Consider the following 15,431-nt stretch of genomic DNA (forward strand, 5'->3'; position numbering starts at 1 on the left):
ACAGACCTGTTGGACATCTTTTACTGTGTCACTTACGTGCAGTTACCATTGTTACCAAAGTGGTTATCATCAAGTGTGAACATTCATTGTTTTCCTTTCAATTCTTGCAGTAAGGGGAATAAGCAGACTGCTAGTTTGTTGATTTACTGAATATCTATTAATAAATCAATACTTAAAATACAGCTCTAAAACCGTCAGTATATTTACAATGTGCAGCCGATATTTTTATAGGCTGATACATCAATATTTTTTCTGTAGATATATCTATATATCAATACTTTTCTTCATTATATCAAAAATTGATAATGGTATTTTTTTAAATATCAATATATCGGATTCCCGATATTTTGTAAAAAAACAACAGTTCTAGTGCACACATGCCCAACCCCTCCCCCTCCTCCAACGTGTATAATTATGTTGTGCGGGCTGAATGCACAATGTAATTGTGTGTGTGTGGGCGCGCGCGCGCGTGCGCGGGTGTGTGCGCGTGCAGCTGGTCTTGGTTTAGCTGTGATAGTTCTGTGTGTTTCAACTTTACAGTCACATTACCAACAGTCAGCTTGGGCAGCTTTAGAAGGGGTGAAATGCTCCTGATAAATTTGTTGCTGAGTTGGCATCCAATAACTAGTCCATGTTCAAAGTCACTGAGCTGTGCTTACCATCCCATTCTGTTGTTACTGCTTCTCTGCTGACAACACCATGCTCCCTGTCATCTGTTACACTGGCAGGTGTGCTTTTGTGACATCTAGTGTCATTTCTGCAGTACATAGAGGTGTCTGGATACTTTTGAACAAATATGTGTGTGCACTGTAGCTCAAAAAACGATTCTTTCCAAAAGCTAGAAAAGTTTTCATTCATGTTTGTGTGTCTGTCGATGACTCAACACTTCTAGTATCTGGTGAGTTATTACCTTTACTCCTAAATTATTTTAATTCTGCCAATAATAAATAATCTCGACAGGCAGTTCAACTACCCTATTTGTAACTGAAATGCAGCTTTAATTTTGCAGGTTCTATTCGCTATGGGACACGGGATATGCTAAAATACATATTCCCATCATTGCCTCAGTGTCAGAACATCAGCCTACTACATGGTTTTCCTTCTTTTTTGATCTCCACATACTTGCTACTATGTTTCCTGTTGGGTTGTGGTATTGCATAAAAAATGTAAATGATGAAAGAGTATTTGGTAAGAAAAAATATTTTAATTAATGAGAAACATTAATATGTTTACAATATTATACAGAATGTTCTAATAATGATCCTGCTTCATGTTCCAGTTGTTCTTTATGCACTTAGTGCTGTATATTTTGCTGGTGTTATGGTTCGTCTTATGCTCACACTGACACCTGTTGTTTGTGTCCTGAGTGGAATCGCTTTTTCTCAACTTCTCGAGTTGTATCTTAAAGAAGATGAAAGTCCACATGTCTCCTACAGTGACAGTGAAGATGACAGCAATGGTGACAAAAACAGTCGCAATATGTATGATAAGGTATGTTAAAAGTTTGTTCAGAAAATAAAGGTAAATCTTGTATTGTATTACTACCCCTCCCCCACACTCACAACATACTTCTAGCTTAAACCTTGCATTGTGTATTCCAAATTTTTTGAAAATATAACCACTGCCATGTGGTCTCAAAATTTCAAAATAGCTCACATGAAAGAACAATCTGGTTACATAAATTATTCCTTATGCTGAAAGCAATAGTAGTTGAAAAAACATCAATTGATAGCAGCTTCTATGTGCATGCTTTAACCCAGTCAAGAATATTTTAATGGTTTAAGACTTCCAAAAGAAGATTAGTGGAACTCTGTGGAAGATGGCAAATGTTCAGATAAATAATTATCATTCACAACTCCAGTAATGATTGCAAAAATGTGGAAAGTGAACCACAATGATAGGAGGCAGACAACCAACAGTTTTGTATTGTTGTTGACATGTTATATGAATCACGTTCAACTGGATGGGTTGAAATGAGACAAACTTCACATGAATATTTCATTCTGGTTAATATTGAATTTAGAAAAAAAAAGAAAAAAATCCAAATTTGGCAAAACATAACATCAAACTAAGCAAAAATGAACATCAAATTCAACAAAAAATAACATTGCATTTTTGAAAAAATAAAAGCAAATTTGACTGAAAAACACCAAGTGTGGCAAAAAATTACACCAATGTGGCAAAAATATAGTACCACATTTGACAGAAAAAAACCAAAAATGCCAAATTCGGCAACATATAAAACAATTTTTTCATGTCCATAGTTATTAAGCATATATCATCAATTCACTTTTTTGTATTTAATGGCTTGACAGGTCATCTTTTTACTCTGGTTTCTTTGTTTATTCAGTGGAGATGACATCATATTAAATAACTGCTTTGTCTGCAGCAACATCACAATAAAGCTTATTCATAGTATCTGAGAAATGTAGCACTCATTCATTCATAGCTCAAGAATTATAAAATTTTTGTAGAATTATACATTCAAGAATCTTCATTATTTGATTGTTGACAATAGAAAAGACTTATTCAATTACATAAAAATGTTTTTCCATTGTGCATCCACCGTATGGCTGTGATTGATTTCCACCTGGCAGCTTATTTACAGTAAAGTAGAAACATAAATTCCATCAGCTGCAATTCGGAACTAGCCATGGGAGGAATATGTATTGTAAATTTCAGGTATTTCTTGCGCGTTAATTGCATTTCATTAGAAGTAATGCACTCTTGTAGTATCTGCAGAGAAAATATGTTCAACAAGAGTCAAAAGATACAAACACCCAGAAAGACATTGCAATGCTAGCTTTCGGAACCAGAGTCTTTTTGGGGCAGAAGAGTGGAAAGATTTGGAGGAAAACAGATGTAGAAAATGTAGCACACAACCCTGGCTTGGTGGATATTTCCTGTTCAGAATGAGAGGCAAAAAATGTACTGTTGATACTGCACAAAATTTGAAAACCTAAGGACGTTGAAGTGGCAGAGAAGGCTGTGGAAAAATCAGAGGTGGGTGCAAGTACACCATAATATGAGTTTTCACATATGGCTCTTTCTTTGTCAGAATAAATATTTTCAGTAATGGAACTGATGGTGGTAGTGTTTAGATTGTGCATAAGATAAGTCTTACACAACCATAAACTAAGTAAATGCCGTTCTGTCTAAATTCTCAGTTCCTCAAAGCTTCACATATGGGAACTTTCCTGACAACATGCACTGTTTTTCATCCTCTCCTGCTCTCAGTTAACAGTAATTTTTTTATTCCATTTTTTCCTTCTGTTAACCTTTCCTTTTAATTTTGAATAATTTTTATCTGTATTATTTTCCTCTACTTAGTTTTCCCCTTCTTTTAGCATAGAGACAACTCTACAGTAGTATAAAAGCCAAGTATCTTTTTGAGGACTGATGACACAGTGCAGTGTTCTTTGAAAGACAAGAAAAATTGCAAGGAACAACTGTTTTAGACTTCTGCACTTCTGCCATTTTTCTCTTTCTTGTGTATATGTCTCACACAAAATTAAAAGCTTATGGAGGTGGATACCTATTGCCTGGGGCAGTACCCTGACAGTTGGTAAAGGTCACCTCAGGACCAGTGTCATCTCACTTGACTACTTCCTGCTTTTTTTTTTTTTTCTTATTCACACTTGATTTGATGTGACTGAATGCCCCCCTCCCCATGAACCATGGACCTTGCTGTTGGTGGGGAGGCTTGCGTGCCTCAGCAATACAGATAGCCATACCGTAGGTGCAACCACAACGAAGGGGTATCTGTTGAAAGGCCAGACAAACGTGTGGTTCCTGAAGAGGGGCAGCAGCCTTTTCAGTAGTTGTAGGGGCAAAAGTCTGGATGATTGACTGATCTGGCCTTGTAACACTAACCAAAATGGCCTTGCTGTGCTGGTACTGCGAACGGCTGAAAGCAAGGGGAAACTACAGCCGTCATTTTTCCTGAGGGCATGCAGCTTTACTGTATGGTTAAATGATGATGGCGTCCTCTTGGGTAAAATATTCCGGAGGTAAAATAGTCCCCCATTCGGATCTCCAGGCGGGGCCTACTCAGGAGGTCGTTGTTATCAGGAGAAAGAAAACTGGCGTTCTACGGATCGGAGCGTGGAATGTCAGATCCCTTAACCAGGTAGGTAGGTTAGAAAATTTAAAAAGGGAAATGGATAGGTTAAAGTTAGATATAGTGGTAATTAGTGAAGTTTGGTGGCAGGAGGAACAAGACTTTTGGTCAGGTGAATACAGGGTTTAAATACAAAATCAAATAGGGGCAATGCAGTACTAGGTTTAATAATGAATAGGAAAATAGGAATGCGGGTAAGCTACTACAAACAGCATAGTGAACGCTTTATTGTGGCCAAGATAGATACGAAGCCCACACTTATCACAGTAGTACAAGTTTATATGCCTACTAGCTCCGCAGATGAAGAGATTGAAGAAATGTATGATGAGATAAGAAAATTATTCAGATAGTGAAGGGAGCTGAAAATTTAATAGTCATGGGTGACTGGAATTCAGTAGTAGGAAAAGGGAGAGAAGGAAACGTAGTAGGTGAATATGGATTGGAGGGAAGAAATGAAAGAGGAAGCCGCCTGGTAGAATTTTGCACAGTGCATAACTTAATCATAGCTAACACTTGGTTCAAGAATCGTGAAAGGAGGTTGTATACATGGAAGAAGCCTGGATATACTAGAAGGTATCAGATAGATTGTATAATGGTAAGATAGAGATTCAGGAACCAGGTTTTAAATTGTAAGACATTTCCAGGTGCAGATGTAGTCTCTGACCACAATCTATTGGTTATGAACTGTAGATTAAAACTGAAGAAACTGCAAAAAGGTGGGAATTTAAGGAGATGGGACCTGGATAAACTGAAAGAACCAGAGGTTTAGAGAGCTTCAGGGAGAGCATTAGGGAACGATTGACAAGAATGGGGGGAAGAAATACAGTAGAAGAAGAATGGGTAGCTTTGAGAGATGAAATAGTGAAGGTAGGCAGGATCAAGTAGGTAAAAAGATGAGGGCTAATAGAAATCCTTGGGTAACAGAAGAGATATTGAATTTAATTGATGAAAGGAGAAAATATAAAAATGCAGTAAATGAAGCAGGCAAAAAGGAATACAAACGTCTCAAAAATGACATTGACAGGAAGTGCAAAATGACTAAGCAGGCATGGCTAGAGGACAAATGTAAGGATGCAGAGGCTTATCTCGCTAGGGATAAGATAGATACTGCCTACAGGAAAATTAAAGAGACCTTTGGAGAAAAGAGAACCAGTTGCATAAAAGAGAACCAGTTGCATGAATATCAAGTGCTCAGATGGAAACCCAATTCTAAGCAAAGAAGGGAAAGCAGAAAGGTGGAAGGACTATATAGAGGGTCTATACAAGGGCGATGTTCTTGAGGACAATATTATAGAAATGGAAGAGAATGTAGATGAAGATGAAACAGGAGATATGATACTGTGTGAAGAGTTTAGCAGAGCACTGAAAGACCTAAGTCAAAACAAGGCCCCGGGAGTAGACAACATTCCATTAGAACTACTGACAGCCTTGGGAGAGCCAGGCCTAAGAAAACTTACCATCTGGTGAACAAGATGTATGAGACAGGTGAAATACACTCAGACTTCAAGAAGAATATAATTATTCCAATCCAAAAGAAAGCAGGTGTTGACAGATGTGAAAATTATCGAACTATCAGTTTAATAAGCCATGGCTGCAAAATAATAACATGAATCCTTTACAGACGAACGGAAAAACTGGTAGAAGCCGAGCTCGGGGAAGATCAGTTTGGATTCCGTAGAAATGTTGGAACATGTGAGGCATTACTGACCCTACGACTTATCGTAGAAAGTAGATTAAGGAAAGGCAAACCTACATTTCTAGCATTTGTAGACTTAGAGAAAGCTTTTGACAATGTTGACTGGGATACTCTCTTTCAAATTCTGAAGGTGGCAGGAGCTAAATACAGGGAGCAAAAGGCTATTTACAATTTGTACAGAAACCAAATGGCAGTTATAAGAGTCGAGGGACATGAAAGGGAAGCAGTGGTTGGGAAGGGAGTGAGACAGGGTTGTAGCCTATCCCCGATGTTATTCGATCTGTATATTGAGCAAGCAGTAAAGGAAACAAAAGAAAAATTTGGAGTAGGTATTAAAATCCATGGAGAAGAAATAAAAACTTAAGAGGTTCGCCGATGACATTGTAATTCTGTCAGAGACAGCAAAGGACCTGGAAGATCAGCTGAATGGAATGAACAGTGTCGTGAAAGGAAGATATGAGATGAACATCAACAAAAGCAAAACGAGGATAATGGAATGTAGTCGAATTAAATTGGGTGATGCTGTGGGAATTAGTTTAGGAAATGAGATGCTTAAAGTAGTAAACGAGTTTTGCTATTTGGGGAGCAAAATAACTGATGATGGCCGAAGTAGAGAGGATATAGAATGTAGACCGGCAGTGGCAAGGGAAGCATTTCTGAAGAAGAGAAATTGTTAACATAGAGTATAGATTTAAGTGTCAGGAAGTCGTTTCTGAAAGTATTTGTATGGAGTGTAGCCATGTATGGAAGTGAAACATGGACAATAAATAGTTTGGACAAGAAGAGAATAGAGGCTTTTGAAATGTGGTGCTACAGAAGAATGCTGAAGATTAGATGGGTAGATCACATAACTAATGAGGAGGTACTGAACAGAATTGGGGAGAAGAGAAATTTGTGGCACAACTTGACTAGAAGAAGTGATCGGTTGGTAGGGCATATTCTGAGGCATCAAGGGATCACCAATTTAGTATTGGAGGGCAGTGTGGAGGGTAAAAATCGTAGAGGGAGACCAAGAGATGAATACACTAAACAGATTCAGAAGGCTGTAGGCTGCGGTGGGTACTGTGAGATGAAGAACCTTGCACAGGATAGAGTAGCATGAAGAGCTGCATCAAATCAGTCCCTGGACTGAAGATCACAACAACAACAACATCACTGAATGGGTTATAAGTGACACAAATGACACGGTTGGTGGTGGAGTTATGGGAATATATTTTAGGCCATTGCAGAGAGGGGAAACATGAGAAAAGAAATGCTGATGTGATCCACCATCAGCATTACCAGCGCAACTTACAATGTTTAGCTTCACCATGCAGCTATGATAGAATTACTGGTAGGTTGCGGCAGCAATGGAAAAACAGGACAGTTGATACGAAGTATTCCAGACCTACCAATATGCGATGTACCTCTTATAATTCAGTCTCATCTTTTTGCATGTGTTTCTGATGTACTGTATTCAGTAACAGTATCGTTCATCAATCTTAAATTCGAGCACTAAGTCTCGAAGAGTATACTCTATTAGAATCAAGGAAACATCAGCCATTTCCGACTAGTGAGCTCTTATTGGCCAGCAACTGGTTACACCACTCAACAGGCACCACACCACACTAACACATACAATGAGCTTGCCTGCTGGATGTGTGAAGAGGGGGAGTGGCCCTTCAGTGACAAAGTGTGTATAGGGGTGGTATTGTTTTGTGACGTTCTGAAAATATACTTTTCATGCAGCTCGTGCTATGGCAGAGACGTTATATGGATTTTTGCGATAGAACATTTTAAAGACTTGTGTTCAAATCTGACAAGACACAGTTGCAACAACTACATACGCTATTGACGTATATACTTCGCACCAGCCACTATAGGTCATAAAGATTGGCAGCAGTGATAAAAGGCATGAAGCAAAACTGTAACATCTGAGCTTTCTTTTAACTTTAGATTTTACACAGTGTACATAAATTCTCTGAGCCTTCAGATAAGCTTGTGACGTCAGTGGGGGAAGTAAACTCATTTTTTTTCACGTGTCTGTTCCTCTCCTTGAGAGAAGGAAAACACACACTGCACATGTTAGATTCCAATGCCTTTCTCTGTACTTAAATTTTCAGTTTAATTCACCATTTTCATCAATTATTTCTTTTTTCTAAGTGAGCACAATGGAAAGCTCTCTCAAAATTGTATGTTTTGACGTATGATTTGTCACTGTAGAATGTCAGAAAATAGCTCAATTACCTTGTACCCAGTTATCATTTTTAATTTTTGACTAGCTTTTATATACTGTACACATCTGTGATTTTTTTAAGGACTGATAAAAGTCATTATCACAAAATATTGTACAAACATTTTTGTACATTTAATTTCCTTCACTTATACAGATTTTATACAATGTATTGGAGAAAATTATATTTTTAATAGTACATGCCAATCACATATGTTTTTGCTGATATTTTGGGGGTTTTAATGTTATCCTCAGTTCTGCATTTTCCTCAATTTTATGTTTTATATGGGCAGACCACACAAAAACATAAAATACGGGTTTCTCTGCATTGTCACATTCTTGTGTCAGTGTATCAATCTCTGAAATCATAACACATTCAGAAGAAACAGGCAAATGTTTTGCCAACTAAGATTATTTATTTAATTTAAGCTGTGCTGTTAAAACCCATCCTGAACACAACTTTGTAATTTGTAACATTCAGAAGAGGAAAAAAAAAAAAAAAATGGGACACCAAAGATTATTAATTTCATTTTTGTCAACAAAACTGATGTACAAGGGGTGATCAATAAGTAATGCAAAACATTATTTTTCCGAAAGCAGTTTACTTTTATTCAGGATACCTTTACGCAGTGTTATTCCCCATTCCTTTGGCTACAAAACCCTACTTTTCGATGTAATCTCCATTCGATGCGATGGCCTTATGCCACCATACTGTGAGGGCCTGTATGTCCACATGGTACAACTCTTCTTGTCAGTGTCATAGCCAACGTCTTGCTGCATCAGTAACCTCACCAACATCCATGTTCTGCTTCCCATGAGGTGCGTCCTTCATTCGGACAAACATATGGAAGTCGGAAGACACGAGATCCGGCATGTAGGGTGGATGAGGAAGAGCAGTTCTGTGAAGTTTTGGTAGGTGCTCATGGGTGTGCTGTCTTGCTTTGTTATGTAAAAGTGGAAGTTCACAATATTATGAAAAGAATAGTTGTTATTCACCATATAGTGAAAATGTTGAGTCACAGGTAGCCATTAGAAAAGACTGTCAGAGAGTGAGCTTTCTGCCAACAAGGCCTTCACCGAAAATAGAACCCCCCCCCCCCCCACACACACACACATACACACATGTAGAAATGCAACTCACACACACATGGCCACAGTCTCTGGCAGCTGGAGCCAGACTGTGGGCAGCAGTGCATGATGGGAGAGGCAGCCGTGTGGGGGGTAAGGAGGAGGCTGGGGAGGGGAGGGGGAGGGATAGCAGGAGGGTGTGGGGGATGGTAAAGAGCTGCTAGTGGGAGCTTGCATTTCCTTTTTTGTGGCTGTGAACATGCTGAAGCTGTTTCTTCAATTTTATGAGGGTAGCACAGCTGTGTGCATCTGGACAGCACAAGTGAGATCAGACAGATTTGCACAACTTGTCGTGATGATGACAGATGCATCCAACAACTCAATGTGCTTTTGTTCACTGCCAGGTCTCGGTAGACATTCTGCAAGCACCTTTTAATATCTGCATGATGCTCTGGTTTTCTGCCAAAAGAAATTCAATGGCAGCTGTCTGGTTGGGATGTAAGTCCATTAGAGATGCCACTTTGGGGGTTACATATAGTGCCACCACCTATCGGAACTTCATGAAACTATAGGGTCTGAAGTGGGAATATTCCACTATGTCTCACAACCAATTCCACATTTTTTTTCAACCGAAATTGGCTGAGAAAAAAGAAAGTTGCTTTACTTCTTGAATGCCCTTTGTATTGCAACCTGAGTTAGGCTTCAGCCAAAGCTGGGGATCGGATTGGCACCACAACCAGGTATTTTAGCTTTTAACAGTATTACATATTAGTATTGTTACTCATCGCATAGAGCAGGTGCTGAGTCGCAGACAGGCACAATGAAAAAATTGTTAAACATTTAAGCTTTTGGACAAAAAAGTCCTCCTTCAGAAATAGAAAACACATATACACACAAGCAGAACTCACACATTGTCTCTGGGCTTTGTGGCCTGACTCAGTCTGCATCTGAAGGCAGCAGCAATTTGCAGTGGGTGGTGGGGGTAAGGAGGAAGCATGGATTGGGGAGGATGAGGCATAGCAGGTTAGGTGCGGAGGAATATAATGTGCTGCTTGTGAGAGCATGCAGGTTGTAGTGAAAATGGGAGAGCACTGCTAGGTGCAGAGTTGGGAGGCTGTGCACTGTACTGAAGGGAGAGGTCGAGAGGTATAGATGGGGAAAAGACTATTGGTGCATTGGTAGAATAGAAGGCATGTGTATTGCTGGAGTGGGAGCAAGGAAGGGGATTTATAGGTGAAGGACAGGTACTAGCATAAGAAGAGGGCAGGGGAGGCTGCACACTGTGCTGGAGGGTAGGAGGGGAGGAGTGAGAGGTAGAGGAGCACAAAAGACTGCAGGTGAATTGGCAGAATAGAAGGTTTATGTAGTGCTGTAGTGGAAGAAGGGAAGGGGATGGGTAGTTGGAGGAAGGGACTAGGGAAGGTTGAGGCTTGGCGTGTTAAAAGAACAAAGAATATGTTGTAGGCAGAGTTCCCACCTAAACAACTCAGAAAGCTAGTGGGATCCAGATGGTGCAGATTGTGAAGCAGTCAATCAAGTGAAGCTCATCATACTGGGCAACATGCTGGGTGGTCCAGCTGTCTGTTAGCCACAGTTTGGTGGTGGTCATTCATGCAGACAGACAGCTTGTTGATTGTCGTGCTCATGTAGAAAGAAGTAAAGAGATTGCTCCTGAGTTTGTAGATCACATGGCTGTTTTCTCAGGTAGCCCTGCCTTTGATGGGATAAGAGATGCATGAGATGGGACTGGAGTAGGTGGTAGTGGGGGGATGTAGGTGGTAGTGGGTAGGATGTAGGAGAGAGGTCTTGCATTGTGTCTATTGCAGGGATATGAACCATGATGTAAGAGATTGGAAGTGGGGTGGAGAGGGGATAGACAAGGATGTTGGGTAGATTCGGTGGGTGGTGGAATCGTAGAGTTGGTGGGTGGCAGAGTGCCACTGTGGGGAGGGTAGTGGGTAAGGTAATTCAAACTTCAGGACATAATGAGAATAGTCATAACCCTGGTGGAGAGGGGGATTCAGTTGCTCCAGCCCTGGATAGTACTGAGTCACAAAATGAGTGCTCTTTTATGGTCAGACAGTGGACATGTGGGAGGTGGTAGATGATTGAAAAAACAAGGCACCGGACGTCTGTTTCCGAACGAGGTTGGGAGCGTAATATCGGTCTGTGAAGACCTGATTGAGACCCTTGGCGTATTTGGAGGGGGACAGCTTGTCTCTGCAGATGCAATGACCACAGGTGGCTGGGCTGCGTGGAAGAGACCTCTTGGTGTGGAATGGGTGGGAGCTGTCGAAGTGGAGGTATTGGTGGTGGTTGGTAGGTTTGATGTGGATGGAGGTAATGGTGTAGTCGTTCTTCAGGTGGAGGTCAACATCGAAGATCGTTCGAGGTAAGGTGCACTAGGTGAAGCTAATGGGAGAGAAGGTATTGAGGTTCTGGAGGATTGTGGATTGTGTGTCCTCACACTCGATATAGATCACAATGTCATCAATAAATTTGAACCACCAGAGGAGTTTGGGATCACGAGTGGTTACTTAAGATTCCTCTAGATGGCCTGTCAATAGGTTGGCACAGGATGGTATCTCGTGGGTCCCATTGCTATACCTCGGATTTGTATATAGGTAATAAAATGTCATGTGACTAGGGCTTCCCGTCGGGTAGACCGCTCAGTGCCTTCAAAGGAGACGTAATAATGGATACAGTACATCATGATGCCCAAGGAGGAGGTTGTAGTTGAGGGAATTTGTGAATGGTGGTGAGGCAAGGTTCGAGGTTAGGAAATTCTGTAAAGTTAGTGGGATAATCTGGGTACAGTGGAGTGTGGGGGGTTCATGGTTGGATGTAGGAGTGAACTGAATCAGATGGGGTTCAATATTGATTGTGGATTGTGTCTGACTGGTGTGGTTGGTGGCAAAAAAGTGTTTCCACTGTATGTATCAGGAGGAGGAGGGAACGTCTTTAAAAAGTCCAGCATGATTGAAATTTGGAATGGGACAAAAAGTAATGCCTTTGGAAAGGACTGATACTTCCGTGGGACTAAGGCTTTTGGAGGTGCTTAGTCTGTTTAGGTTCTGGATTGTGTGAGGGGAGTGAGGCTAGCTTTCACTTTCATTCCAACCTAACAACTACCCAGTTTCTTTCTTTTTTTTCTTTTTTTTCTTTTTTTTTTTATTTTATTTTTATTTTTTTTAGGGGTTTGGGGGGGGGGGGCAGTCAAATATTTTTTACAGTGAAGATTATAAATTAAATTGCAGCTCATTTCACTCACAAAAATTTAAGTTGTGCTATAAGGTCCCAACCTAACTGAAACCTTGTAATTTGTGTCATATTCAGGAGAAAAAAAAGTGAAATATTTGTGGCAACAGTGAAGAAGGGAATGGCTTCTAATTGAATGACAGAAATTCCTTGCCGTTCTTTCTCAACTCTCATTGGTAACGAGAAAGTATCATTCGACTGGGTACTCAAAATTGATGCATTGCCAACCTGTGAGCCATAGAGAATCACTGCTGTGGCTGCTACTGGTCCGATATAGACTTTCGCCTCGGAAATTTGTTGAATTACTCACATTAGTGAAGGAGGGCACTGTTTGTATGTTGGACTGGGAAGCATTCAAATACAAACCATGCTTTCTGTGCACCTATAGGCTGTTTTTTTGTTACTGGAAGCACATCAGCTGTCAATTGAATGGTGCGCAAATACAGTACAGCTTTAGGCAAACAGACAAGTCCTTATGCGAGCTAAATGGCAACAGTAGGTAACAACAAAATCCAAATCATAGTCTAGGAGAAAACTACATAGCACAGGGTGGTTGTCAGTTGGTAGCTTGGAGAACCTACTGTAGACATTGACTGGTTGCAACATGTAAGGCCATGGCAGCCCTTAAATCTGCTGTGGGTGTTTTGCTACATGTCTTAGTGCCGGGAGATGTATCCTACCGCACTGTGCCTAATGATCTCACCGGATATATGAGTAATTATGTCAGTTGATATATCCAATAAGGAAAATTATAAATAACCACAATAATGAAGACAATGTTGATAGTAGTAGTAGTAGTAATAGTAGTAGTAATAGTAATATCTATTGTTATTTTTTGGGAAAATAACACCACATCCTTCTGGAATACAGTTCTGCTACTGATCTGTGTTCGACTTTGATTCAGCTTTACATAATGGATATCTGGCAATACACTGCAAGATTCCCTCAGCTGTGTGTGTTGTTACTTTATTTGAGAGTAAAATTGATAATATCATTTTCTTATGTAACAACAAGTCAAGATCATTTAAAGATAGACTTTGTGATGCATTTCTGTCATGTTTTAATAATTAAATAATTAAAAATACAGCATGAGATTGGTCATGTTCTGACAATGAATACTAGGTATTTTGTTGATTTACTTGCCACTGATGATGTATAATTCCCAGGTAGAATTAATTTGTTAGCTGTTACTTAGACTTATGGATTCAATCATTAACTTTCAAAATGTTGGAGGGGAAACCCCATTGACATCTGCAACTGTATATGGGTAAATTGAGCAGCATCTTAGGAGTTAGAGAAAGCATTCTCAGAAGTGCAAGATCCAAACACGTATTTTCATTACCTAAAGACTGCTTTCAGAAGACACTCAGTCGAGAAACTTTCGATGAAATTATACAAGAGTAATTTTGCAGTAAAGAAGTATTGTGTTCTTTTTTTGTTCCTCCATTGTAAAGCCAAATTGCCAAACCTTACAACTTCCTTTATGTATAAACCTATGGCATACTATGATGATAATAATAATAATAATAATAACGTGGAGGCCCGGGAAAAGAATAGGCCTCCGGTATGTTCTGCCAGTCATAAAAGGTGACGAAAAGAACAAACTACTAATAGGGTTAACCCCCCTTTTAGTGTGATTAATTGGTTCAGGACAGAACTAATGAAGCCTCGGACAAGCGCTGTCATGGTCGGGGACGAAGCTTGAACCCTATGCCCGTCCACAATGGTAACGACACTGCTAGCCACACGGAAAATGATTTAAATCCAAATAGAGGTGTTTTGCAGGATATGCTTCCTGCAACCACCATAGAAGGAAAACAAAGACAGAGGATGAGATGGTCAGATGAAGTTAACCGACACCTCATGTTCTGTTATTACCAAGCAACAAACTTAGGAAAAAACACAACTGGATACAGATCACAAGTATACACAACATTTATTACCAGATACCCAGAATTAAAATTTTTAACAGAACAACAACTAGCTGATCAGATCCGTGTAATAATCAAAAGTAACAGGATACCCCAGTCAGAATTAGAAAACATCAAACAACAAGTACAACAAATACTAGAACAAAATAATGTGCAATCAGAAGAAGAAGAAAATACAGTAATGGACTCAAACATCTCAGAGCAAACAAACAAGGAACAACACGCACCAATTAAACAATCAGAGGAAAACGAAATCTTAAGACAGCCACCAGAACAAGCACAAATAGAACACGAAGTGACACACATGTTAAATATAGGAGAAAATTTTCAGCTGACATATATATAGAATACAAAGACGCAAATACAGACATTAGACCATTCTTGCATAGACCACCAAATAACCCACAAGTCAAAACAACAATAACAACTATCAACACAATCATACACACCAAAATAAATGAAAATACAACTGTGGAAGAGTTACAACTACTGATTTATGTAGGAGCACTCACTACACTAAATATACACACTAGGCAGATATCAGAACCAACCAAGACACAGAAGAAACCCACAAAACCAGCATGGCAACACAAGCTACAGATCAGAATAGAAAAACTGAGAAAAGACATCGGACTGCTAACACAATTTATAAGAAATGAATTGTCAGACAAAAAACGAAAAAGGTTAGGTAAAATCTCACAACAAGAAGCAATAGAGAAGTTAGATGAAAAGAAGCAGAAATTACAAGCATTGGCCAAATGGCTTAGAAGATACAAAAAAAGTTAAAATAGAAGGAAATAGAACCAAACATTCAACACAAACCAAAAGAAATTTTACGAGACAATAGATAACACACACATTAAAATAGACAATCCACCAAACATAACAGACATGGAACACTTCTGGAGCAACATATGGTCAAACCCGGTACAACATAACAGGCATGCACGGTGGATACAAGCAGAAACAGACACATACAAGATGATACCACAAATGCCTGAAGTGATAATTTTGCAATATGAAGTCACCCAAGCAATTAATTCTACTCACAATTGGAAAGCCCCTGGAAAAGATAAAATAGCAAATTTCTGGCTAAAGAAGTTCACCTCAACACATTCACATCTAACTAAATTATTTAACAGTTAC

At 39.5% G+C, this 15,431-nt stretch overlaps 1 protein-coding gene across 1 annotated transcript in view; it reads left to right on the top strand.

Annotated features, from left to right (window-relative positions):
- Positions 1-15,431, top strand: part of LOC126172989 (dolichyl-diphosphooligosaccharide--protein glycosyltransferase subunit STT3B) — a 92,652-nt gene that overhangs the window by 40,224 nt on the left and 36,997 nt on the right. The window contains exons 7-8 of the mRNA XM_049920921.1: positions 1,010-1,188; positions 1,280-1,491. Coding sequence (XP_049776878.1) covers positions 1,010-1,188; positions 1,280-1,491 — 391 coding nt within the window. The remainder of the gene's footprint in view (positions 1-1,009; positions 1,189-1,279; positions 1,492-15,431) is intronic.

This window comes from Schistocerca cancellata, chromosome 1 (assembly GCF_023864275.1).
Source record: "Schistocerca cancellata isolate TAMUIC-IGC-003103 chromosome 1, iqSchCanc2.1, whole genome shotgun sequence".
Classification (NCBI taxonomy): domain Eukaryota; kingdom Metazoa; phylum Arthropoda; class Insecta; order Orthoptera; family Acrididae; genus Schistocerca; species Schistocerca cancellata.